The 27,486-nt window shown below is 37.9% G+C and overlaps 2 protein-coding genes and 1 long non-coding RNA gene across 4 annotated transcripts; all 3 read left to right on the forward strand.

The window, feature by feature from the left end:
• Positions 1–27: 27 nt before the first annotated feature.
• On the forward strand, positions 28–3,791 carry LOC122844877. Its single transcript, XR_006372945.1, has 3 exons — positions 28–98; positions 2,186–2,521; positions 2,653–3,791. It is a non-coding gene; the product is annotated as an uncharacterized LOC122844877 (long non-coding RNA).
• A 382-nt stretch (positions 3,792–4,173) lies between these two features.
• On the forward strand, positions 4,174–8,886 carry camlg (calcium modulating ligand). The gene is made up of 4 exons (XM_044140476.1): positions 4,174–4,494; positions 5,601–6,049; positions 6,333–6,398; positions 6,845–8,886. The coding sequence occupies exons 1-4, from the start codon at positions 4,353–4,355 to the stop codon at positions 7,034–7,036; spliced, it is 849 nt and encodes a 282-aa protein (XP_043996411.1). The 5' UTR covers positions 4,174–4,352; the 3' UTR covers positions 7,037–8,886.
• A 1,548-nt stretch (positions 8,887–10,434) lies between these two features.
• ddx46 (DEAD (Asp-Glu-Ala-Asp) box polypeptide 46) lies at positions 10,435–26,716 on the forward strand. 2 transcript variants are annotated; one of them, XM_044141466.1, is made up of 23 exons: positions 10,435–10,587; positions 10,785–10,952; positions 11,841–11,963; positions 12,639–12,744; positions 12,824–12,992; positions 14,227–14,471; positions 14,542–14,652; positions 15,358–15,523; positions 16,281–16,401; positions 17,316–17,491; positions 17,580–17,701; positions 18,741–18,819; positions 19,559–19,641; positions 20,745–20,909; positions 21,718–21,880; positions 21,970–22,163; positions 23,279–23,416; positions 23,495–23,644; positions 23,722–23,949; positions 24,395–24,613; positions 25,174–25,318; positions 26,301–26,374; positions 26,486–26,716. In XM_044141466.1, exons 1-23 carry the CDS (start codon positions 10,571–10,573, stop codon positions 26,531–26,533), a joined length of 3,210 nt encoding a protein of 1,069 aa, XP_043997401.1. In that variant the 5' UTR covers positions 10,435–10,570; the 3' UTR covers positions 26,534–26,716. The 2 variants fall into 2 exon arrangements, with proteins under 2 accessions (XP_043997401.1, XP_043997402.1); XM_044141467.1 differs by having other exon boundaries at positions 12,639–12,732.
• The last annotated feature ends 770 nt before the right edge of the window (positions 26,717–27,486 follow it).

Consider the following 27,486-nt stretch of genomic DNA (forward strand, 5'->3'; position numbering starts at 1 on the left):
AATGAATTTTCCTCTTTGCGCATTTCGAGAGGCAAACATGGCTGGTGCAGCTACAACTTTGTTTATTTTCTGTTTCTTCCAGTTTGAATTTATTTTAGGTAAGAATTTATGATTTTTGTGTCGTGTTTAGTGCTTTACTATTTTTGTGTGGATTTCTCCCTTGCAATCTAATTTTTAAGAAATACAGAATTTATTTTTCATAATGTATTTTGCCAAATAATACCGAAAGCAGTATTTCTATGTGGTGGTGGGGAATGTCGAACATTTTATTGTCTTTATTTTATTTTTTCATCTCGTGTAAAGGTTGTGATTTTTAAGAGGCTTTTTAAAAAAACAAAGTAAAAATAAAAAATAACTGGCTCATCTTTTTGGTTAGATGACGCCAAAAAGCCAGATGAGGCTTTTTTGGCAAACGTGCCTCATCTGAACGCATATTTACAGTTTAATGAATAATATCCACCAAGAGACTGGTTATTACGAACCACGGAGGACCCTGAACTGAAGGTGATGAACCTACGGCGATGAACATAAGGAGTCTAAACTTCTCTAAACCTAAAAGAAGTTTAGACAAGTTTAGACTAGGGTGACCATATTTTCATTTGGGAAAACCAGGACACCTTTGTGCGGGGGGGAAGACACCACGGCGCAAACGGAGAAGCTGGCTTGTTCGTGGGCGGGCACGAACAAAAACGAACAAGCCAGCGTCTCCGTTTGCGCTCCGTTCGTGCTGCTCGTGCCCGCGGATACGAACGGTGCTGCTCATGCCCGCGGATACGAACGGTGCTGCTCATGCCCGCGGATACGAACGGGGCGGTTCGTGCCAGCTAGGGATTACGTCACACGCAGCGCAGTGCCCTAGTGGCCGTAAATTTAATGGTCCAATGAAGGTAATTTAAAAAACAGGACATTTCCTCACTTTCTAAAAATAACCCGGGACGGGACATATCCCGGAAAATACGGACGTTTGGTCACCCTAAAAGTTTAGACACCTTATGTCTAAATGGACTCTATTGAGCGATACGGTAGTATCTTTATGAGTCACTTTGTATGGCAGGCAGTTTTAACATAAAATCGGTTGCGTCTGACAAATCGTAATCATAGTCGTAATTACATTTTAGATATCTAAAAAAGCATTTCGATTAGACAAAACTAAAACGAAAGTGTATTTCTAATGTAATTAGTCATATTTACGTTCGAGATATCTTAAATTGTAATTACAGATGTGTCCCATTAAATAAGTCCTTTGGGATGATTTGAAATGAATTGTCGCTCGTCAAAATATATGTAAAGATATCTTGAATTATTATACTTACTTGTCAGAATGTAAAGACAGATATCTTAAATTAACATTCCAGATAGTCAAAATGCATTTGTAGATGTATGTAATGTAATTACTGTTTGTCAGACGAAACCGAATTTATATTAAAACGGCCTGCCATACCCGGTTGCGTTTGTTTCCTTCTGAGTTAGGAGACAAATGACCCGGTCTAACCCTCTCATTCTATTGGCTGAGAGGTTGAGCCTACAGACAGAGACAACATGTCGTGGCTAAGTTGTAACACTTTTGGATCTGTGGAATCATTTCCTTTGGTTGGATGAACAAACTCCTGCCTAAAATCTGTAGCTGTTAGCAATCAGCAGCACTGCTGGCGGATGTTTAATGTGCTGCAGATTAGAAAACTCATGATTTCTCCTTTCATCCAGTGGGTGGCTCAGGATGCTACAATCGATAGGAGCCACACAGGGACACCCGCTAGAAGGAAACAAACGCACCCAGTACAACACTTTATTCTGTTCCAATCACAAGCAGAGAGGTTTGCTAGTGGAGATTTACTCCGAGCAGAGACAAGACAGGTTTGAGAAAGCCCAGTGAATATTTGAAAGAGAGCAGAAGTTTGGAGTACAAGACAGTCCTGCTTTCAAGCTGAAAATATGTGCTCTGGATTCACAGCAGTAAAATGTCCTCATATCATCAGGGAACAGTTTTAACATAAGAAGTGCCCAAAAATGCAAAGAAAAGCCACTTGAAGGATGAAACCTTTCAAATGCTTAACCGTTTGTTAAAGAATAATCTGATATTTTTCTGATATTTAAATACCTGCTACGGTTTTAAACATTTTGTCGACCAAAATCACTTGGGCAGTTCCTCTTTAACTTCTCTGCTCTGATGTTTTCCTTCCTGCAGCTCAGAAAAACATCAGAGCTGAAACTGGGCAGGTTGTGATTCTGCCGTGCCAAACTCCTGACAACAATCCTGTCATAGTCATCGAGTGGAGGAGAAATGATTCCCTATCAGAATACGTTCTTCTGTTCAGAGACGATCAGCTGGATCCAGAAAACCAGCAGCCGTCTTTCAGGAACTGAGTGGATCTGCTGTTCAGGCCGATAAAAGATGGAAACGCATCTTTGGTCCTGAAGAACGTGACAACTAATGATAAGGGAATGTACGAATGTCGAGTTATTGGAAGACATCTAACATCTGAAGCAGTCAGCATCACCCACCTGGACGTTGTTCCTCCTGGTGAGTCTTCATGTCACAGCAAAGATCCTGCTGCTGTTTCCTGGAAGCAGAGAAGATGTGGCTGCAGGAGAAATGTTTTTGTTCTTCATCCATCTCCAGTCTAACAGCTGATCCATGTTTCTGATCTGCAGGCCAAAAAGGCGACCAAGAAGGAAACCACGACAGCTGGAGAGGGCGCGATGGTCTGATCGGCGTGGCTGTCCTTGTAGCTGCAGCAGCTGCTGCAGCAGCTATCAGATGGAGGAAAATTGAAAATGGAGCTGAATCTGCAGAGGAACATCAGATGAAAGAGCTTCCCTGATCAAATTTAACGTCTCTGTAGTTTTAGGCACCGGTTGAGATTTGTCTTATTTCTTCCACCAGCCACTCAAAAATGAGCCAGGTGTCAAATAATGAAATCTTTTTATTTCTAGATCTGAGAGATTTATTGTTGAGGTGTTTTGTGTTTTCAGGCATGTTTTGCCATTTTATAGTTCAATCAAGTTACTATGCTGCCTTCAGTTCGTATAATAACGCTGTAAAGGGAAATCCCACCAGTTTTTTACTCAAATGCTGGGATTTAATTGGGTTAAAAAACATTAGGCAAAATGAAAAACTTTATTTACTTTATATTTATATTAAAAGGAATCAAAGCAATGTTTTTTATGCTAACATAACATGATGTAAAGCTAAAATCTGCATAATATCCTCCCATTAATTCTGTAAAAGTAGAACAATGTGATATCAAAGTGTTCAGAAGTCAAATCAGAAGTAAATACATTTTTCATCTAAAATATATCCATAATCAAGTGAAACAATGGAGATAGTAACTCAAATCCCAATGGTATTAATTTGATAATTTATAGATTTTGTGTTTCTTTGCAACTCTGTTAAAATGTACCTGTAAATATTGATGTTTTTATTACAGGAATACTGCAAATAGTGTAATGAAATACAGCTGTGATGTTCAAACTAACTTAAACATGCAAAGGTTTATATATTCACTGAAACGCTCATCTTCTTCAAGTTAGGATCTTTGTGAGACTGCTGATGCTGTATTGAAACTTTTTTGTTTTTATGATTTATTGATTTCATGTGTAGCATGCTTTGTTTGAATTTTGAAATTAGCCAAAGATGGAAGTTACAGAAAGTTATCCTGCTTCATAAACAATCACTGTTCACAATACTGTAAAAGGAACAGCAGTTTTCTTTTTGCTTGGTTTGTCCAACAATAGCGGTGAAGAAATCTGATCAGTCTGAAGTGCATTTAATCTTCAAGGTCAGACGTGGAAATAAAATGTTATAAAAAAATGTTGACTATCAAATGAACATTTTTATGGCTATTTGTCTCCATAATTTTTGAAAACATGTAGTGAAGTAAAGAAATGGTGACACTTGAATCAGCTTTTGGTCACAATTAAACAAGAACAAGAAACAGTAAAATTATGACTTAGAAACCTGGGAAAATAAGTGTTTAAGGTTGGTTTAAAAAACTTCCACAGAGTCATATTAGTACTTTACTTTTTCTATTTGTTTCTGGGGTTTTATCGGCTAAAAGCTTCAATCGTTTCACTTTTTGAATTTAACTCCCAACTTTCCTTTCATATTCTAACTCACTGAAATGCAGGAGGTTGTTCCTGTAAGGCAGCGTTCAGGGAAAACAACAACATCCCGCGTCTGTCCCGCTGTCTCCTCTTGATGACGTCATCAACGTGGGCTCCGTTCTTTCATTTTGTCGTGTTTTCCGTGAGGTATTAATCTGTGAGAAGCTTTGGTTCTGCCTGCAGCGTGCTGGTAACTCGCTGGTTGTGCTTTCTGAGGTCACACCGGGAAGTGTTAGCTGAACCTGGGCATGGAGGCCGGGGAGGAGAAGACGGGCTCCATGTCTGCGGCTCAGCTCCGGGCGGAGAAACGGAGAAGGAAACTGCTGCTCAACTCGGAGGACAGAATGAACAGAATCGTCGGATTCGCTCAAACCGAGCCGGATCACAGCGGTAGGTAGTCACAGAAAACCTGGAGCCGTCAAACCTAAATAATCACCAGCCGCTGATTATTTAGGTTTATTATTTTTAAAACGTTTTGGACATAAAATGAATCAGAAATAAAACATCGTATCTGAACTGTCCACACCTGAATTCATAGAAAGAATGAAAACGTTTGCTTATGAAAAACAAATGAAAAGCCAGAAGATTTATCCCAAATAAACGAGTCACTCAAACACAGATCATATAACAGGGCCGGATTGAGGAGGATTAGGGCCCCTGGGCTAGAGATGGTTTTGGTGCCCTGTCAAAAACAAAAGGAGCATTTTACTCATGCTCTTCACAGCAATGGGTAGAAATATACATCAGCAGGTGGCGATAGCTCCAAGTTAGTGCAATACTATTAAATCAGAAATAAGCATTTTAATGCCTAGTGGTCAATAAAATCTGTCCTTGAGTGAAAGTTTGATCATTTGTAGCAGGGGTCCCCAGAGTTGGTCCTGGAGGGCCGATTACATCCTGCATGTTTTATTCTCTCCCTGGTGGCACCAACAACCTTCTCAGCAGGTCCAAGTTTTTCTTAGGCCTCTAATGAGCCATCACTGGATCCAGGTGCGTTAAACCAGGGAGAGATTAAAACTTGCAGGAGGCCCTCAGGGGCCCACGGTGGGGACCCCTGATTTGTAGCAAAGGATGCATCTGCAGCTAAAACATCCTTCTAACATCAACATGAGAAAAACTCAGGCCTTCCTGCTGGAATGCCATCAGTATAGTGCAGAGATAATCTGGATATTATTTTTATTAATAATTGGAAGCAAAAGATGCTAAAAATATTTTTTTTAAACAGGATTTAAAATTCAAAAAAACTCCAACTATCCTAGTTTAGGAGTTCAGGACAGATCATGTTCTGTCTGGCTGCCCTTTTTTTAGAGTCTCTAAACTCCAGTCAACGAGTGGATAATTAATTGATTAATTAATAATTAATTGAATAATCAATTCATCACATTTTAGAATAATTTAATCAGCTTGAATTATTTTTTTATCTTGTAAAATGTTGAGTTTTTTTGCATTAAAGGTGAAAACAGTCAAATGGTCTCCAAACGTTTTTCTCTCTGCAGCAGCCGCTCTGCGTTCCGCTGAACCGCACTTCCACCTGGACCTGGACAGGTCAGAGCCGTGGTCCTCGCCTTCGCCCAGGCCGTCTCCCTTCCTGTCGGAGGCGCCGGGCGCCCGCTCCCACACCGCCACGCCGGAGAGGCGGGGCTCCCCGCTGCCGGACTTCGGCCAGCCTCGCAGGGCGTCTCTGGAGGGCGACGTCGGAGGACTCCGTCACAGAGCGAAGGCGGAGCGGCAGTCAGACGAGGCCGGCGGCTCGCCGCGCAGAGGCCTCCATCAGTACTTATCTCGCTTTGATGACGCCATGAAGCTTCGGAGCCAGCTGGCCAATGAGAAGCCGGCGCAGGATGGCGGTTCTGACGTAGAGGAGTTTGATCCGTTTCGGGTCTTCCGGCTCGTGGGCAGCGTCCTCCTCGCTGTTTTCGTCAGAGTTTTTGTCTGCAAGTACCTGGTGGGTCAGCCTGCTGTAGACAGGAAGCTACAGATCCAACTTATGTTTTTATCAAATCACAGGATTTTAATACGATGGAGGATTAGGGCCATACTAATAAAAAGATAAAGAATGAAAACGCAAGAAGAAAGTCATAATATTACAGGAATAAAGTCTTAGTAACATGAGAACAAAGGCATAATATTGTCATGATTTAACTTTTAGCATTTTCTGATGCTGCATTGCATATTAAAGATGCACAGAAAAACTGATTTCAAAACTTCTCCTTGTTTTCTCTCTTCAGTCAATATTTGCTCCATTTCTGACCCTTGAACTCGCCTACATGGGATTGTCAAAATACTTTCCAAAGGTAAAGTTACTCTTTTATATTTCCTTTTAACTAAATGTAAATAATAAATAATTGAACCTGATGGTAGGTTAGGTAGTTTTGTCTCCACTCCACTGAGGATTATCATAAATGAGAGAATTTCCACATTTTTTATAATAAATTTAAGTAAAACTTAATATTTTCTATGAGAAAATGAGGAAAACAAAAGATCTGTAATCATCTGGTTACAAAAATGCTTTGTTGAGTTTAATTTTGTTTATTCAAAACAAATCCATTTTTTAAAAATTAAACTGAAAATACTCAGCAAATCAAAATTACACCAACATATTGAATCATACAGACAGATTTAAACCTTTTTTAGTCGGTTTTATTGTTCAGTCCTCTAACTTTAGTTTTCTGTGAATGACTATTTAAACACATTTTCCAGTTTGTTGATCCACTGCAGGATGTTTTTTCTGCTCCTTCAGGTGGAGAAGAAAAGCAAAACCACGGTTCTGACGGCCGCCCTGCTGCTGTCCGGCATCCCGGCCGAAGTCATCAGCCGCTCCATGGACACCTACCGCCGGATGGGCGACGTCTTCTCCGACCTCTGCGTCTACTTCTTCACCTTCATCATCTCCCACGAGATCCTGACGCTGTTCGGCTCAGAGACGCCCTGACAGAACAAGACCACACCTTCTTCTTCTTCCCCTCCTCATAATGACGAGGTTTACTCGTTTGCGCCCCCTGGTGTTTACATTCTGCTGCCTTATGTTGAGGGCTGCACCCCCTGGATGATCAGCTCTAATCAGAGTCCAGTGCTTAAACTTGCATGTTGATTTTACCTCTTCCAGAAACTCTGGAAGAGGTTTCATGTTTTCATTTTGTTTGCATACCAGGTCCATGTTTATTAAAACCAATCGTTCAGGTACAGAACACGGTAAAAAACAGAATCTTACCAAGTATTTTTCATTTAGTTTCTAGTACAAATATTTTAATAAACTTGAATTTATACAAAACTAACTTCCAAGTAAGTTTTCAGTAGCTTGTTTTGAGTAAATAATTCCCAAATTTCAATGAAAACTTTCCAGCTCCACTGGCAGATCATTTAACTTCAAACAAAATCTTTCCGTTTAGAGCAATTACTGCATTATATATATTATGGAACTCTAAATGATCTGCATTATTATTTATTAGAAACAAACAGATGCTGCACTGCAAAACCAAAATCTTATCAAGTAGTTTTCTCTAGTTTCTAGAGCAAATATCTCGCTATTCTTGAAATAACTAGCAATAAACTGCAGCTTGTTTTACGTTAGTAATTCCTAAATATTGATTTAAAAAGGTGTTACTTCCACTGGCAGATTATTTCTCTTATAACATTAAAATTGTTATAAGAGAAATAACAATGATAAGAGAAATAATCTGCCAGTGGAACTAGAATTGAGTTGCTAGGTAACGGGCTGGTTGGCCTGCGTTGCTAGGTAACAGGCTGGGGTTGGCCTGGGTTGCTAGGTAACAGTGGAGTTCTGTTTTTCAAACAATCTGCCAGTGGAACTAGAACTTTTCATCGATATTTAGGAATTATTAACTTAAAACAAACTCTTACATCTGCTGAAATGTTACTTGTAAGCTAGTTTTGTCTAATTTAATAATCAGATATTTGCACCAGAAACTAGAGAAAAATACTTGGTAAGATTTTGTGTTTTTGCAGTGACAATTTAATCAGAGCTCATTAATCCCATATAAAGGATTAAAATCCTAAATAACAGAAATGATGTGATGTGGTCTTCAGAGGATAGTCTACTGTTACCTTAAAGGGGAAATATGATCATTTTTATGATTAATAATCTCCATAATTTGTTGACACTCATACAGAAACCATTTCATTAGAAATTGGTGGGGCGGCCATTTTACTTGGATCTGAGGAGAAATGTGTCATTAATTTAATCCATTGGTCGAGGAATAAATGAGCTGAAATACTTTAAACTGTCTTCATGTTTAGTGTAACGTTAGTAAAGAATGTGGAAGAAATGAAGGAAATTAGATCTGATTGTTTTCTGTTTGGGTCATTTTCTCTCCATCCTTCAGTTTAAAGCCATTTAAAGCAGTCGGCTCGTTGGTGAATGTAAAATAAGTGTCAGCATTAAGAACAAGGTTTTTTGTTTTCCTCTGAATCTGATGAAGCATTTAGCTGTGGAACATATGGAAACATAAAGTGAGTGTTGCATTGTGTGTTTGTGAGCATAAAGTTCCATGTTTGTGTGAACCAGTGGGTTTTGTGAGTTTCCTTCAAGCTTTTCACTATTTTCTCTGCTGTCTTTACTCCTATTTAATCCTAAATTAATTTATTAATGCTGTTTTGTCATGTAAATGAATTGGTGTGATTTATTCTACATCTTATGTGCTCTGTTTCATATTTTTTTGATAAATTTACTTAGACCGTTTTTAATGGTTGTTTTGCTGAGATTGTCTAAAAGCGATGTTTCAAACTGAACAGCTCGTACCAAATAAACGGCCCCTTGTCTGACTTATTCTCTACTTTTCTGTTATTATTTGTCTAATTTGGAGGATAAACTCAGATTATTGAGGCTCTAGTAGCATTTTCTAAATGTATTCTTCATCTTTAACCTGAAAATATGATTTACAGGAAAAACTACTGGAACCTTGAGCAAATTTTATCTTAACTGCTCCTTGAGTTTTCACTTCAAGTAAAATAATTTATCAAATTAAAGGAACATTTTGGGAAAAAAAAACCTTTAAGCAGGTATTAACGTTTTAATTTCTACATTGGTGTTTTTATTGGTCTCATTACAGTCTAGTCTTAGATATTGTGTTTTCAATAAAGGCTTGAAAACAGTGAGTTTAATTCACTTTGTGAATTGAGTTACTGAAGTAAATTAACTTCAACAATATTCTATTGACAAGCAGATATCTATTGAGCTTCATCTAAAAAATGTCAATATTGTGAAAAAGTTAATTTTCTTTGTATATTGCATATTCTGTGAAATATTTTAAGCCATTTTCTTGTAATATTTATGATTATTGCTTACAGATAATGAGATACCAAATATCTGCGTCAGAAAATTTTAATATTTTAATAAAGTTCAATACTGGAAACTCATGGTTCTCATTTGTTTATAACTGCCTTATATTCATAATAACTAACCACTTTTCATCAAATTATTGAAGCTGTAAAGGAAACAGCGTGGTCGGGTTACGTACTGCTGAACTTCAAACTTATCAGTCTTTATGATCAACTTTTTGTGTTTGTTTTAGTTATACCAAACAAACCATTGCAGAGTAATGTTTCCTGCTTGTTATTCTATATTTTCCTCATAAAACACTTTGAACTGCCTTATTGCTGTGATATGCAGTACAAATAAACTTGCCCAGTTTTCATTATTTGTAAATTATTAGAATTAAAATGAAAAGCAACAAAGGCTTTTATATATATATATATATATATATATATATATATATATATATATATATATATATATATATATATATATATATATTTGCACAGTAACTACATTGGTATGAAAATAAAAAAGCAGATATTACAGACATTATAAGTTGAAAACATCCAGTGATCTGCGATTTTCATATATGTTTACAGCATTTTTGTTTGTTCTCTTGAAAATGGTGGATAAATATTGTTCAATGTTCTTAAACAAAACTGTAAAAATGTGTGAAGACGATGAAAATGTACATTTACGATATGAAATTTGCCAAATAGAATAATTGGATGACTTGCCAATCTTCTGCCTGCATTAGAAAATGTAGTGTCAATGTGACAAATTATAAAGTTGTTGCATTCTTTCCGAAATCTTCTTGTTAAATGACAAATCCAGAAGAAATGACAAATTGTTTCTCGATGCTTTTTGCATAACTTACCGTTGTGTCTATAGTTTTAATATATTCGATACTGTATTGATTAATTGGATGAAATCGGTGTTACAGTTTAAAGTAGACATCTCGTATTTTACTATTTATCAAAATTTCTGATTAAACGTCCACACTTTTCCCTCAGTAAATCAGGAACAAATCAACCTCCGAACACGTGAGGGCGCTCTCTCTATTTTTACCACATGCTTGTGCAGTTTTCAGACGTTTTTGCGACACAAACAAACCATCGTCTGCATTTCAAGACGCATTAGCTCCTTTAAATCAATTTGACCTTCATTTAGTGCAACTCTAGTTGAGTCGAAATGGGACGCGAGTCTAGGTGAGTCCAAGTTTCTTGCATAATTAACGTTTTAATCGTTTAATTGGCAGTTTTATGTGATACGCTAACATTAGCATGCTAGCTAAAACCGATGTTGCACGTTCTCTAGTTATCAAACTCTTGCTGGTTAATTTGAGGCTAGTTATGATTTTTCTTTGAAAGTGAATCCGTTTGTTATGTTGTTCCTCCGCCAACAGACACTACAGGAAGCGCTCAGCGTCCCGCGGCCGGTCGGGCTCCCGGTCGAAGAGTCGCTCCCCGGACAACAAGCGCTCAAAGAAAGACGACCGAGACCGAAGCAGGAGGGATCGGTCCAGGAGCAGAGACCGCAGGAGGTCTCGGTCCAGAGACAGGAAAAGAACCCGGTACGTTCCGGTCACCCGGCCGGGAAAACGGCAGCAAAAATAAACTTTAAGATTCATGTTTGTCACAAAACTTGGAGTTTATGCAACTTTCAGCCTCTATATGCAGCTACAGAAATCTTAAACCTGTTTTATTCGAGTTTATATTTGTTTTATTTCTATATATTTAGTAATTTGTTACAGTTTAGTTAACTGAATATACTTCTGAGTCCTTTCTTCATTTTTCAAAGAATTTCCTACAGTTTAACTTTAAAAGTCAGTGTAGTTTATCAAAAATGTTTGCTATATTTAAATAAAATATAATCTAATATATTTTCTTTAATAATTAAAGTTTAGGAAATAAAGGGTAGACATGTAGACCAAACAAATTACACGGTAAAATGTAAGTATTAAGTGTAAGTGAAATGCACCAAAACTATACATTCATTTTAGTAATTATGCAGGTAAAAGTTAAATAAATGCTTAATGTTTAAAGTTGTGAAATTAGAAATAAATAAAAATATTCATTTATTTTTAAAAGATGCCCCTTTTTTAAGTTAAAAAGATCTTGAGTGTCATATTGGATTATAAATGCAATCAAAGCTTTAGACAAACAAACTGTAATTATGAGTAAAATAGGAGGAGATCAAAATAACTGTTAAAAATGTTTTCAGTGCAATGAGAGTGAAATCATTTCACTTTTAACGACCATGATGAAAAGTGGATACTTTTAAAAATGCTGGTAGTTTGCAGTATTTTTAGACAGATGCTTTTTCTTGTGACCTCTGACCTCTGCAAACTGAGGAGCAGAAAATCAACGACCTGTTGAATTAATTCCTTCATGCTACAACTGAAGGTATATTTTTATTTCTTGTCTGATTTCTCTCACCCCTGTGACTGTCCGGAGTCCAGGCGGTCCCGGAGCAGAGACCGGAGGAGGTCCAGAAGCCGGGAGAGGAAGAGATCGGGCAGTCGGAGTCGAACTCGCAGGTCCCGAACCGGCAGCCCGGCAAAGAGCAAGAAGTCAGATGAAAAGTAAGTTTTGAATTTTCTGGGACAGAAAAGCTCACAGCGTTTCGTTCCTCCAGGCTGCTGGAAACATTTCATCCCAGCTGGTTTCCAGTCCTAGCAATTAATCAAATAAAAGCTCAATAATTTTCATTCTGCTGGAGATTAATTTTGTCTAGAGAGACATCATAATCCATGTTAATTATGGTTTCTGTTGTGTGTAGTTTTTATTTCTGTTTCATTTATTGTTTTTCATTATTATGTTTCATTTTGGATATTTAAAATATTTTTCTGTTCAGTATAAAAAGTTTTTTACCAAAAAGGTTTGAGAGGGTGAACTTGCATTAATGTGCCTTTATCAATATGTCACATAAAAACGGTTCCAAAACTACAATATTATCATTTATCCTCCAGCAAAATATCAATTATATTTATTTCACCTGACAGTAAAATATTTTTATACATAATAAGATAAATCAGAGATGCTCAAGTCTGACTGTAGTTCTGATTATATTCCTCATTTTGGGTGGAAAACTTTCACATCACATATTATTTTAAATATTAACTTACAAAGAGACTTTGAATGGTTCAATGAAGGAAAGAAGGAAATCCATTCAAACTGTAGATGTACCATGAAAGTGATGAATTTTATTACATTTATTAAACTCCAATGAAATGTTTTTGGTTTTTTTATTTCCTCAGAGCCAAGAGCAAAGAAAAGGAGAAGGAGAGCGTCGAGCCAGTTTCCGAGAAGAAGAAGGTGAAAGAGGAGAAGGAAGACGAGAAGGTGGAGGACGTAAGTTCAAAAGTGTGTTTCCCAGATTTCATTGAGCTCAGATGTTCCCCTGATGATGGCAGGAAAACCTGATCAGTTCTTGTCTTTGCAGCAAGATTTTGACCAAAACAAACTGGAGGAAGAAATGAGGAAGAGGAAGGAGCGTGTGGAGAAATGGAGAGAGGAGCAGAGGAAGAAGGCGATTGAAAACATCGGAGAGATAAAGAAAGAACTGGAGGAAATGAAACAGGGCAAGAAATGGAGCCTGGAGGACGACGACGGTAAGGATAACAAACCAGGAAATTTATCCAAACATGGGAATATTTATGGGAATATTTTACATCTCTTATGGTTTTAGCTGTTACTAAAAATAAAACCAATTTACTGAGCACTATTTAAAAATACTCTATTGGATACTTGGAAGATGAAACTTTGTATCTGACAAATATTTTTTACCTACAAGATAACTTTTGTTTTAAAATGTTCACTGCCATGCCACACTTTTCAGATCTGAATTTGGAAATCCAAATTGAAACAAACGTCTTGTTTCCTCCGCTGCAAAAATATGCATTGCTTTGCAGAACTGAATCCATTTTTGAAATGATTGTCATCTAATTTGGTCATCGATTAATCATTAACTGGAGAATACACTCAAAAAAATAAAAAAATATCCATTTGCAGAAAAAAACAACAAAAACAATAATTGAGCCAAAGCTGAATAATAAATATATAGATTTTTATTTAAGATAAAAAGAAAAAACTCCTCAAGTGAAACAGTTGGAGCTTCACCCGGTTAAAAATCATCTCATATTAATCCCTTTTTCATATCCAATCGTTAATCAATCAAAATGTTTTCCACATGAACCTTTGACTGCAGATTCATCCTTCACTACAACTGATCAAACTTTCACTAAATATTATATTTATATTGTTAAACTTCAGGCATTACAATGTTTTATTATTTAAAGTATTTGGATCAATTTGTTTAATTTTTGCATCATTTAATGTATTTTTATTAATGAGTTAAAAATGTAAGTGGTTAAATAAAAAAATCTGCAGAATATGGAATTTATTTTAATCAGATTATCATCAGAATAATCGATTGTTAGTTGCAGCATTTGTGTTGTTGTGTCTCCAGAGGAGCAAAGTTCCCAAAAATGATCCTGAGGTGAGAGCAGAAATACTTCAACATGTTTTTAGAGGAAAAAGTATTTGGTTAAAAGTTACTCAAGTTCTGAGTAACTGATCAAAGTATCGATCATTTAATATTTAAACATTACATCATCAGTATTTTAAGAACAAAAATGACAATAATTGATATCAGTAAAACATAAAATGTTTCCAAATCAGTTTCTTCAGAAACTTTAACAGAAGCTGCAGGTTTGTGTCCAAGTCTGGTGGAGTTTTGTTAAATCTGGTTTGTTTGTCATTCAGTGGGAAGAAAATCCAGAAGTTTAACTTGGTAGTCTGGTAAAAATCCTCTAAAAGTGTAAAACGTGTTTGTTTTAATATCAGATGATGATGAGGAGGGTCCTGCTCTGATGGAAGTGGATGAAGATGAAGAGGAGGGGGAAGGAAAGGGGGAGGGAAAAGAGAAGGATGCAGAGGAAGTGAAGAAGGAGGAGGGCGAGGCTGAGAAGGAGGCGCCGATGGAGCCGCAGGAGGAGGAGGACGAGGTGGATCCTCTGGACGCCTACATGGAGGAGGTCAAACAGGAAGTGAAGAAGTTCAACATCGGACCCATGAAGGGAAACGATAAGGTGAGCGCCTCACTTTAAAGGAAGTTAAAAGTTTTATTTCCATGAGATATTGATTTGTTTTAATCAACAGAAAGGAGCAACGACGGTCACCAAAGTGGTGACGGTGGTAAAGACCAGGAAACAACCGATGACACACAAGAAGAAGGGAGAGCTGATGGAGAACGACCAGGACGCCATGGAGGTGAGCCGCTTAACGACGCCATCTGATCAATTAGTCTGATTCTTACCGTTTGGAAAAACAGGGATTTATTTTTCACAGTAAACCTGTGGCAATAAATCAATTCATCACATGATAAATTAGAGCCAACACAATAATTTATAGTTTTTCTCTTCCTACCAAAAACTGGATGATAAAAATCTTCATTCTGCTTCTTTAAACTTTTTTAAGGATTATTTTGTTTCTACAAACTTTATCATTCATTTTATTTATTTTGAATATTTAAAATATCTTCCAGTTAAATATTTATTAGAATTTAAAGTTTGATCTTTGACAATTTGTTCTTCTATTATTATTATTATTATTATTATTATTATTATTATTATTTTTTTTTTTTTTTTTTTTTTTTTTTTTTTTTTACCATTATATTAATTGAAAATGGTCTCAAAACAACAATATTATTACAAGAATAAAATGTTTAAAAATAATTGATATTGATAAAATTATTACCAATATCAGGACTTTGATGAGCAACAACTGAGAAATAACCAACCTCACAGCAGAGATGATTGAAATAAAATCCACTTCCTGAAAATATTCTGTCATTTGTAATTCCTTTTATAGAAAATTAAGCCAGGAATAAAAAATCTCTTAAAAGTGAATTTATTGTGAAAACCAGTTGGATTTAATTTCTGGGCTGCTGCCTGACATGCCGTCTTCCTCTGGCAGTACTCGTCGGAGGAAGAGGAGGTGGACCTGCAGACGGCTCTGACGGGTTTTCAGACCAAGCAGAGGAAAGTTCTGGAGCCGGTCGACCACACCAAGATCCAGTACGAGCCGTACCGCAAGAACTTCTACGTGGAAGTTCCTGAGCTGGCCAAGATGACCGTAGAGGGTCGGTCCCCACATCTGACTGCACACACACACACACACACACACACACACACACACACACACACACACACACACACACACACACACACACACACACATATTCCCAGTCACTGTTGGTGATTCCACTGGAAAAACTGAGTGGTTTAAAGGGGAATTTTTACTCAAAATTCACATTTTGGTTCTTCAGTTTGGATTTCTGCTGCTTCTGAAATCTGAATTATCTTTAAAAAACCTCCAGCTGTTGTTGTTCAATCCGTTTTTTTGGGTGTGTGGAAAACGAGCCCTTTCAGAAACTAATCAGCTGGTACTGCCTGTTGCATAGCAACCCCAGTGCAGTTCTGTCCGTTGCCTAGCAACGAAAGCAGAGCTTCAGCCCATTTGGGCAGCTGGTTTTCCCACAGTATACGCTGTACAATGGCTGCTGGAAAAGACAAGAGTTTAGCTGTGCAGGAGGCTCCACTGATGCTTTTCAAACATGTGCAGTTGTATAATTGTGCATCTGTAGCAGCCATTTTGTTGAGTGTCCAGCAGCTTTGGATTTAAAGTGACAGAGACCCTAAAGCAGCTCAGACTGAAATCTGAGTATCTAATAAAGATTGAATGTAAAAATTGTAATGAAGATGTTTTGAATGGACCATAGAACGATCCGAACCGGTGGCAGCAATCAGAATTGGTCACCTTTAGATGTTCAAATCGATATTTCTACCAGATAAGCGACCGGTCGTCCTCTTAAATGAATTCTGACCGTCTGTTTCCAGAAGTGAACGCCTTCAGGCTGGAGCTGGAAGGCATCATCGTCAAGGGCAAAGGTTGTCCCAAACCCATCAGGACCTGGGTCCAGTGTGGCGTGTCCATGAAGATCCTCAACTCCCTGAAGAAGTGAGAGCTAAGATTCTCACCTTTATTTATTTTACTACTTTTTTACCTAAAAACACAGAAATTAAAATATGAGGGAAGTTAAAATAAAGTTATATTTTTATAATTCTCTACAAAACTATGACCCTGTTAATCCTGTCTGAAATTATTAAATTTCAGACACATGATTTTTTTAAGTCGTGTGTCAGTTTCAGGTTATTAAAATTAACAAGGAATTTAGGGCTGAAATTATTGATCACCATTAATCGTTAACTGCAGCACAGAGTCACAAAAAAACAACAAACTGAGCAGAAATGAAGACAAAACGTTTCGCTAGGTTAATCCATTCCTAAAATAATCGTTACTTGCAGCCCTGATGGAATAATTTGAACTTCTATGAGGTCTGTCACAATAACAGATTATTCTGGATGATAAATTGTTCCAGAAATTATTGCGATAAACAATAATAACATTGTTGTTCTGATGCCGTTTTTCAGTAATATAATGCTAATAATGGCCATAATATTACTCTAAATACTAATGATCAATTGACACTGGAAAACATTTTAAATATCCAAAATAAATAAACAGAAACAATAAAAAATATGACTTATAAAGTAAACAGAATAGTCCCAGTTGAGACCAAAACACCAGACTGGAAACTTTGAAGAGAAAAACAATAAATCATGCAAATAGAAATTATTGAGCTCGTTTTAATTTATCATGCGATTAAATAGTTTCTGTGTTTCGAACAAAATCCCTCATTGAACAAGGAATGAAAAAGACATATTTTCATACCACGATGATTTGAATTGATTTAGTTTAGAGGCCCGGCGACGATGCAAAGCGACTCATTTGGAGGGTTATGAAATCTTCTCGGGCTCCTGTGTTCAGTGACATTAAAGCTGATTCATGTTTTGTTTTATCGATGGAACCAGGCAGGCGTACGAGAAGCCGACGCCCATCCAGGCCCAGGCCATCCCCGCCATCATGTCCGGCAGAGACCTGATCGGCATCGCCAAGACCGGCAGCGGGAAGACCATCGCCTTCCTGCTGCCCATGTTCCGCCACATCATGGACCAGCGCCCCCTGGAGGAGGGAGAGGGGCCCATCTGTAAGGCCCCATGTCAGGAATGGATAAATGTTTTATTGGCGTATAAAGCAGCCTGCAGACTGATGGACGCCCTTTGTTTGTGTCGCAGCTGTAATCATGACTCCCACCAGAGAGCTGGCTCTGCAGATCACCAAGGAGTGCAAGAAGTTCTCCAAGCCGCTGGGGCTGCGAGTGGTGTGTGTTTACGGCGGGACGGGAATCAGCGAACAGGTACAGCAACCATGAGGCAAAGCCGCCTCGCTCTGTTGGGCCCAGAGAGCTTTAATTCAGCCGCTTTAAAAAGGTTCTTCAGATCACCAGGAAGCAAAAGCAGAGGGAGAAACGTGGATCAATTTACTGATTGAGGCTGAAATGATTCATCCAGGGTTTTGATTCTAATTAAGAACTTCAAAATTCAAAAACTGATTAAATTTATACAGATTTGGGTAAATAGTTACATTTACTTGAGTAACGTTTTAGAAAAAATTGCTTTTAGGAGTATTTTAACCACACTGTACTTGAGTAATTTTATCATAAAATATTTTTTACTCTTTAGTCAAATTTCTGGATTTTCTTCCCACTGAATGAAAATCAAACATGTTTTAACCAGAAACAAACTCAAACCTGCAGCTTCTCTTAAAGTGTCATCACTTTTTTACTGAAAGAAACTGATTTGGAAACATTTTGTTATTTTTTGTTTCTTACATAAATTATTATTTTGGTTCTTAAAATACCAAATTTTCCACTTAGCTTTTTATTTTGGTCCGTCTGGTGATTACATTTTTTAACATTAAATGATTGAATATTTGATCAGTTACTTGAGTAAAATTTTTTAACCAAATAAATTTTTTACTCTTATCTGAGTAATTTTGTGCACAGCTACTTTTGACTTTTACCTGAGTTGAATATGTTGAAGTTTTTCTACTCTTAGCTGAGTAATATGTTTGGTAACTACACCACCTCTGCCTGTTGGTAGAAGTAAAATAATCTCTTTTAATGAAAGTTTGAAGCCTTTAAAAAACATTTAAAGAGCTTAAATCTCCCTCAGTAGCATTATTGGTCACCTTCATAAAAACTAGACACATTTAAATTGTATTTTGTCTGGAGTTTTATGGTTAATCTTAGTGTTTTTAAACACTCTGCACAGACTGTTGAACGTCAGATTTCAGCTGCTTCCTCTGAGACGTATTGATTTCAGCTGGAGTTGGACGCTGATTATATTTGATTCTGTGGAAGGTTTCCTGAGTTTTTCTGCCGTTGCCGGTTCCAGATTGCGGAGCTGAAGCGCGGAGCAGAGATCATCGTTTGCACTCCAGGGAGGATGATTGACATGCTGGGCGCCAACAGCGGTGAGTTCAGCCGGATTCATCCTCCTCCATCAGGATGTTGATGTGATTCAGCATGGTTTTGGCTTTGGTCTCAGTTTTTATCCTCACCAGTGCCTTTTTACTAAACTGTTGACATTATCTGACCGCTTTTGGGATCAGTCATTTCTACAAGACAGTGATGAGTTTCCTGAAGATCAGGGCGAGCACAGGTAGGTGGGATCCAGGTTGGGTCGTCCTATCAGGGACTTGGATTAGACCGTTCATGTAATTATTGCCATAAATAAACATATTTCTGTTGTGATGGTCCAACAGCATGTTAAATGAACTCTCTGGGAATAAATGTAAGCATGCTAAATGCCACATGTTGTTAGTATCTTTGAATGGTAACACCAGGGTTTGTGTCTGGTTTCCACACATGCGAGGTAATCTGTAATTTGTTTCCCTTGTAGGTGATGGGCTCCATCTCTTGTTTTGTATCTTGAGGCAGTTTTCTGACTTTTTCAGGTCCCTCATGTCCCTGAGATGGTACGCAAGACCAGAGACAAGCAGAGACAGGAATCTGAAATGTAGCCATAGGAGGAAAAAAAATATATTTTGCCATTTGAATACATTAAGTAACTTTAAGTATCCTCATCCTGAAAGTGGCTGTTTGCTAGGTTAGCTGGATGTTTCTAGAAAAAGGCAGGCTGCTTTTTTTGTGGAGCTGAATTCTCCTGATGACAGATTGTTCTTCGATTTGCTCCTCTTCCTTGGCGTCTAGGCCGGGTCACCAACCTGCGGAGGGTCACATACGTGGTGCTGGACGAAGCAGACAGGATGTTTGACATGGGCTTTGAGCCACAGGTTGGTGATTTTATCCCAACAACGTCTTTTAAATCACACCTTCCCCAAGACAAACACCCAATGATTTGTCCTCAATGAAATAACAGCTAGCCCACGGCGCTAGCAGAAGCTACTGCTAGCAGAAGCTATTGCTAGCAGAAGCTATTGCTAGCAGTAGCTACTGCTAGCATAGCAACGGCCTGGACTTCATGTCAACATCAATGTATCTAAAACAAAGTTGGTCACTTCAGCGTTACCTTCAGGTTTGCTGTGTCTGTCCTTTCATTGAGGATTTTGTTTGAGTGTTTTTATAAAATCAGTTTTAAAATCAGCAGTAGTTTTTCCACTGTACAATTTGTAAACACTATTTTACTTCTGGGGAGAGAAAAATGAGATCTCACCGTCGGCTTGAAGCCTGAACGTTGAGAGGACGTCGAGTCGTTTCTCTGCTGTTAAACGTCTCCAACTTCAACTACATTTTATGGAAAGTGTCAAGGTTTGCCACAAGTTTGGTCTTGGATTTTGTTGTGGACTTTGACTAGGCCAGAGATGTCCAAACATGTTGAAAGTTCTCAACGGCCACAAAAATCAGATTTTTTTCTTGTCTGTTCTTTGAGTCTGTCTGGAGTATTTAGTTGTATGTGTTGCTGTATTTAGTTATTGGTTTTATACATTCAGATCCGATTTGATTAAAAGTTGAACGAAGCAACACGAAAAAAATTAAAAAGCATAATCAGTAAAATATCTCCATGGCTCCTTGGACTAGGCCGTTCTAACAGATGAATATTTGCTTTAAACCTGCTTCAGTTGTCCCCACAGCATGCTGCTGCCACCACCGTGTTTCACAGTGGGGATAGTGAAATCTGACTGCATTTACTTCTGGTTTTCTTTGGAGTTGTCAAAGTTTAACTTCTGAAATTAAATGGGGAAAATATTTCATTTCTCTATGATCTTTTAATCATGTCCTCCTTCGTGTTGTTCTGTTGCCTGAAGCTTAAATAAAATGTTTGCAATGACAAAATGCAAAACGTTAAGGTTTGTGAGCATTGACTATTGAGCTGCACAATTTCAGAAGGTGATGAGAGAAAATATTGAAAATGTAAATTATCTTTGTGGTCGTGCAGGTGATGCGTATCGTAGACAACGTGCGTCCCGACCGGCAGACGGTCATGTTCTCCGCCACCTTCCCCAGAGCCATGGAGGCGCTGGCCCGCAGGATCCTGGCCAAGCCCATCGAGGTCCAGGTCGGAGGTCGCAGTTTGGTCTGCTCAGATGTGGAGCAGCACGTGGTAAATAATCCTAATCTGAATTATTCTCAGCGATTACACGTCCCATCTATCTACACTGCAAAAACATAAAACCTTACAAAGAATTTTGTCTGGTTTCTAGTGCGAATATTTTACTACACTTTAAATGAGACAAAACTAACTGACAAGTAAGTAAGAGTAGAACCACTGGAACAAGTTTCTGCTCAAGTAAAACGTAGCCATCCAAGAAATTACTCAAAAACTATTTGGTAAGAAGTAACTGATCAGATAATCATTTAATATTTAAATTTGCATCATCAGACGGTCCAAAATATAAAGTTATGAAGTGGAAATTTTGGTATTTTAAGAACCAAAATGATAATAATTCATATAAGTAACAAAAAACAATAAAATCAGGCAAAATAAAATGTTTCCAAATCAGTTTCTTTCAATAAGAAACTTCTGAAACTTTAACAGAAACTGCAGGTTTGTGTTTTTTTTGTGTTTCTTTCTGGTGAATTTCTGGTTAAAACATGTTTGATTTTCATTCAGTGGAAAGAAAATCCAGAGATTTTACTCAAATAAGAATAGAAATACTTTAGAAAAACAATTTTCTTCTGCTGTTGAAGGTGAAATAACATCAGAACTAGAATCATTTATTTAAAACAAGCTCCTGTATCTTGCTGAAAAGTTAACTTTAGGTTAGTTTGGTCTTATTTCTGGTGAACTGTGATGTAGAAACCAAAAATACTTGGTGAGATTGAATGTTTTTGCAGTGGAACCACTCCAGCCTGTAGTTTGATATATTCTTCGTTTTCTCGCTCTGCGTCTCTTTTCTCTGTGCTGTCAGCTGGTGATTGATGAGGAGAAGAAGTTCCTGAAGCTGCTGGAGATCTTGGGTCACTACCAGGAGAAAGGATCCGTCATCATCTTTGTGGACAAACAGGAGCATGCAGACGGCCTGCTGAAGGACCTGATGAAGGCCTCGTACCCCTGCCTGTCCTTACATGGAGGTAAGTTTGGATCAGCGTGTGCATCGTATTCCGGTTCAATCTTTTGCCGGTGATCTTTGAGAGTTTCCGTGTCGTCGTTTTCCTCCGAGGCATCGACCAGTACGACCGAGACAGCATCATCAACGACTTTAAGACGGGAGTGTGTCGCCTGATGGTGGCCACCTCGGTGGCGGCCAGAGGGTTGGACGTCAAGCAGCTCATCCTGGTGGTCAACTACAGCTGCCCCAACCACTACGAGGACTACGTCCACAGGGCGGGGCGCACCGGCAGGGCGGGCAACAAGGTCCGACTCCTTTACTCCCCAAACTCTGCTCTGTGCTCCAATGAAGCTGCTGAGGGGAAAAGACCAACCAGAGAACTCTGAGGAGGTTTACCAGATTAAAATTAATGGGTAGTAACTAGTTACCTTCACTCAGCACTTCAGTAACTGTTTGAAAAAATTACTTATTTCTACTACACTTTACCAGAGTAATATTATTATAATGTTTTTCTGCTCTTACTTGAGTCAAATTTCTGGATTTTCTTCCCACTGAATGAAGAACAAAACTTCACCCAACAGACTCAGACACAAACCTGCAGTTTCTGTCAAAGTTTTTTTTTTGAAAGAAACTGATTTGGAAACATTTTATTTTTTTGTTGCCTATATGAATTATTGTCATTTTGGTTCTTAAAATACCAAAATTCTCACTTAACTTTATATTTTGGTCCATCTGATGTAATTTTTAAATATTTAATTATTGATAATTTGACCTGTTACTCAGAACATGAATTGACTTTTTAACCAAATAATTTTTTTACTCTTATTTGAGTAATTTCTTGGACGGCTACTTTAAATTTTTCTTGAGTAAAAATATGTTGAAGGAGTGCTACTCTAAGCTGAGTATAATATTTGGGAGCTCTACCCACCTGGTGCTAATCGATTAGCTAATAAAGGCCCTTTAGACCTTATTTTAGTGTTGTAGTTTGGCCGCCATCCAGCAGAGGGCGCCGCTGGTTGTCCTTATGCAGATCTAGAATCAAAGTAAGGCCCAGATGTGGGATGGAAAAGGAACTTTATGCGGTTTTGCTTTTAGCATAAACACTTGACAGAATCTCTGAATTTCAGCTCATAAAGCTGATCTGCAAGTTATGAAAAATATTCACTTTATGTTATGGAAAGACGGTTGGTCCTCTTGATACAAGAGAAAACTAAGAAAAATGGCTTCTTATTAATTATTAGTTGATTGATGAGTTCAGTAGATTAACTCGATATTTGGCATCCAGCTAAATGCTAACTGACTTAGCATTATGTGAGGTGATATAAACTGCAGGTGTGATCAGAGGAAGAATCTTCTTCTTTTAATGGATTTTTTTCTTCTCTTTGCATTTCTAGAATTAACTTCTGTCTGTTTCTGGTAGGGTTACGCCTACACCTTCATCACAGAGGGCCAGGCTCGCTACGCTGGCGACATCCTAAAGGCCTTGGAGCTGTCAGGCTCCGCCGTTCCTCCAGAACTGGAGCAGCTGTGGGCTTCCTTCAAGGACCAGCAGAAGGCGGTGAGATAAATCTACATTTAAAAAATAATTAATTCTGTTTAAATCGTCTCTGAGCTGTAAATATTCCTGATCATGCAGGAAGGTAAGGTGATTAAGAGCAGCAGTGGCTTCTCAGGGAAAGGTTTTAAGTTCGATGAGACGGAGCACGCTCTGGCCAACGAGAGGAAGAAGCTGCAGAAAGCTGCGCTGGGACTGCAGGACTCTGACGATGAGGACGGCGCCTTGGATGTGAGGAACCATCTGAACATTAGAAAACGCTTTAAAGGATCTGAAATCTGCAACGTTTCAACCTCTCCTTCCCTCAGATCGAGGAGCAAATAGAAAGCATGTTCAACTCTAAGAAGCGGGTGAAGGACCTGTCGGCCCCCGGCGCGGCCGCCGGACAGGCCGGCGGCGTCACGGCTGCAGCGGCGGCCCCCGGGGGCCCGGCGGGCCTCATGACCGGATCCGCTGGAAACAACCAGAAGCTGGAGATGGCCAAAAGGCTGGCGCTCAAGATCAACGCTCAGAAGAACCTGGGCGCCGAGGCTCAGGTGGGTCCGGCCCACGGCGGCCGTTCTGTCTGTTCAAGGTTTGGGAAGTGGTTCAGATTCAGACCGCAGTTTTGTAATAAAGTCCAACCTAATGTTGGATTAAAAGCCTAAATTTGGAAATCAATATTTACACTTGAAACCAGATATTTTCATTCACTTTATAAAAAGTCACACTTTTCTTTTTTTCTCGTTGTATGAAGTTAAGTTGGAATAAACATTTTTTGTTTTAGGTCAGTCAGAATTTCAAAAATTATTTCTATTTGACAAAAGCCAGAAACTTTGCAAAAACATTTTTAGAGAGTTTTTTGAAACGTTCTTTGTATTTAATTAAAAGTAAAAAGTACAGTTTAGTAAATTTCTTTCACAAAAGTTGCTCCTCTAACTGTAGCTGAGTAAATGTAACTAGTTGTTACCTAACTGGCTCTGTGTTTTACTGCACCTGCAGGACGTGATGCAGCAGGCCACCAACGCCATCCTGCGCGGCGACCCCATCATGACCCCGTCGGTGTCGGCCAAGACGATCGCGGAGCAGCTGGCGGAGAAGATCAACGCCAAGCTGAACTACACGCCGGTGGAGAAGCTGGAGGAGGAGCGGCAGGCGGCTGAACAGGCCGAAACCGTCAAGAGATACGAAGAGGAGCTGGAGATCAACGACTTCCCTCAGGTCAGCCATTTATAACCTCCAATAATCAGCTGATCGATCGACTCGTTTCAATTCCTTCAAAAAAATAAAGATTATTGTTTTACTTGTTCGCTGTAAAGTTTTGGTGGTTATTCCTTCCCTCTAAATAAAATATGAAAAAAACTTAGAACAAGTTAAAGTATAAATTATTTGTATAAAGAACCAAAAAAATCCTGCATATCCAGCATGTTACAAATTTTCAATTTGATAACAAATCAATTAATCGCATAATTAATTAAAACAAGTTCAATAATTACCACTTGGATGATTGATTGTTTTTCTCTTTCTGCCAAAAACTGGATGATAACTTCTTCAGTCTGGTGTTTAAGTCTCAAATAAAATTAACCATCAAGTCTCTGTAAACAAAATTATCCTTACAAAAAGTTTAGTTGTTTGTTTCTTTTGGATATTTAAAAATTTTTACTTGATCAGTTTTGATATTTAAACAAATAATTGTTCTTAACTGGGCAGAAACAAAATAAAAATGTGCATTAGCTGTTTTTCTGACAAGCCGCCGTCTGGTTGTGGTTGTGTTTGTGCAGACGGCCCGGTGGAAGGTGACGTCTAAAGAGGCTCTGCAGAGGATCGGTGAATATTCTGAGGCGGCCATCACCATCAGAGGAACGTATTTCCCTCCAGGCAAAGAGCCGAAGGAGGGAGAACGAAAAATCTACCTGGCTATTGAGAGTGAGAATATTTACTGCTCCCTACTTAGATACTCAACACACAATAAATCATCTGGTGATCTGTTGTTTTATCTCTGGATGGTAAACACACACACACGCACACACACACTTCCCAAAATTATTATATAAAGTTTGCTGATCTGCTTTTTATTGTTCTTATTTACTCGCCTGTTCAGTTTCCAACTTATAAAAGGGGAAAAAAACTGAAACTGATTAATTGTTTTGATATCAATATCGGTATCGGTCCCAATATTATAAAACATTTAGCTCGGGTATCGATTCTGTAGCTGATCCAGAGGGCAGATCTATTCAGTCTGATTCTGTACGTTATTTATTCTACATTTATGATTCCTAGTTTTGTTGTTTGTTGCAGTTTATTTTTTTACAGATTACTTTAGTCAGTTTCTTTATTACTTATTTCCCATTGGCTGTTATTCTGACTGAACAAATGAAAGTTATTTTTCTGTGTTTGACCAGATGGTGAAACTTTTTGTTTAAGTTCTCAAATAAATCTTTGATTCAGTTCATTTATATCTATTTTTAAGGAAAAAGAAACATTTGAAGTCAATCAGCTATTTTTCTGTTTCGGATCGGAATCGGCCGATACTAAATCTCAGATATCGGTATCGGAGGTGACAAAGTGAATCGGTGCAGCCTGAGTTTGTTCTTTAGTGAACTCTGTCTCTTAAAGTTCACTCTAACTAAAGTCTTTAAGAACTTTGAAGTTATTTTTCTCTCTGTGTCTAAAATGTTGGAAAAACCTTTTTACTTTCCACAGTATTTGATAACTAAAAGTTTTGCACTTTGCAAACAAATGCATGAACTTTTTAAGGTGATAAGCTTGTGTGTGGTAATTCTTATTTAATTTGCTTGATGTTTTCTTGAGTTTCAGGCTTTAAGGACTTTCTAAGTCCCTAATTCTCAGAGAAGCTTTGATTTTGAGGTTTTTCCTTGTAGTAAAGTGTTTCTGTTCTGCTTTTTAGGTGCGAGTGAACTGGCTGTGCAGAAAGCCAAAACGGAGATTACACGGCTAATAAAGGAAGAGCTCATCAGATTAGTATGTGTCGTTACAGATTAACTGTTTTGGTTGAATATACATAAGTGACATTGGCTGTTTTAAACTCTTTAAAATGTGTAATTGTCTCTTTTTTTCCTTTTTTTCCTTTAGCAAAATTCCTACCAGCCAACAAGTAAAGGGCGCTACAAGGTGTTGTAGAGGAAGCGGCGAGGATAATCTGATCTCGCGTTTATCTCTGCAGTTTCATCAAAGTGGATGATGAATATTTTAATCTGTGTTTTAATGTTTCATTGATTTAGTTTGTATTTCCCTGACTGTCTAGCCATTTTTCTTGCGCTCTCGTTCCACATTTAAGATTAAAGCAACACGTTTCTCCAGTGATCTGGTTAAAGTATGTTTTTATTTTTAATGGAAAACAAATTTAAGTCACATTTGTTAACAAATATAATGTTGATGCAAAGATAAAATATTTCTAGTTTTCTGGTTGCTGAAGAAATAAACGCAATGTGCTCAGATATAGTTAATTATTCAGCAGCTCTTGGTCTTTATATTATTTATGAGGTGGGATCCAGACGTGTCTGTGGTGACCGAGCCAACTCAATCTGCCGGTTCGTTGTAATGAACAACTTCCTTGTAATCCTTTATCTATATTTGATGTTACAGTGATAATCAGATTTTACAGTCTTTCTGATTGGCTGCCATGCAACGAGTAACCAATGAAACTAAATTACTCATCTTGCTCCGCCTACTCACTTTCACAGTCGAGAAGAATTCATGACATAAAATATGTATTTAAATAATTCAGGATGCTTTGAACGTATAGTGAATACAGACTTTAAAAATACATTTATTCATGAAACAATTTAATATACATTTAATTAATGTATGCGTTTCAAATTTTATTTAAATCACAATATATTAAATCACAGATATATTCTTTAACAACTTGTGTATGTAATGACTTGTGGCAGTTTTGGCCCTTAAAGTTGGGAGATAAATAATCTGCACATCTGGATTTAACTGATTTTATTTTGTCTTACTATTGATAGCTCAAATTAGCAGAAATAAATGTTTGAGATATATCAACATGTATGTAATAAATCAACAGTGCTGCAAAAATCATCTTAAATGTTTGATATCAAACCAATTTT

Source organism: Gambusia affinis, linkage group LG15 (assembly GCF_019740435.1).
Source record: "Gambusia affinis linkage group LG15, SWU_Gaff_1.0, whole genome shotgun sequence".
NCBI classification, from domain to species: Eukaryota; Metazoa; Chordata; class Actinopteri; order Cyprinodontiformes; family Poeciliidae; genus Gambusia; species Gambusia affinis.

Bases quoted from the DNA above. Each gene is read 5' to 3' on its own strand.
- camlg (XM_044140476.1), top strand. From the start codon at position 4,353: ATGGAGGCCGGGGAGGAGAAGACGGGCTCCATGTCTGCGGCTCAGCTC. The intron at 4,495-5,600 runs GTAGGTAGTCAC...TTCTCTCTGCAG, and splicing joins AACCGAGCCGGATCACAGCG to CAGCCGCTCTGCGTTCCGCT. The intron at 6,399-6,844 runs GTAAAGTTACTC...CTGCTCCTTCAG, and splicing joins TGTCAAAATACTTTCCAAAG to GTGGAGAAGAAAAGCAAAAC.
- ddx46 (XM_044141466.1), top strand. The intron at 12,745-12,823 runs GTGTGTTTCCCA...TTGTCTTTGCAG, and splicing joins TGGAGGACGTAAGTTCAAAA to CAAGATTTTGACCAAAACAA. The intron at 12,993-14,226 runs GTAAGGATAACA...TTTTAATATCAG, and splicing joins GAGCCTGGAGGACGACGACG to ATGATGATGAGGAGGGTCCT.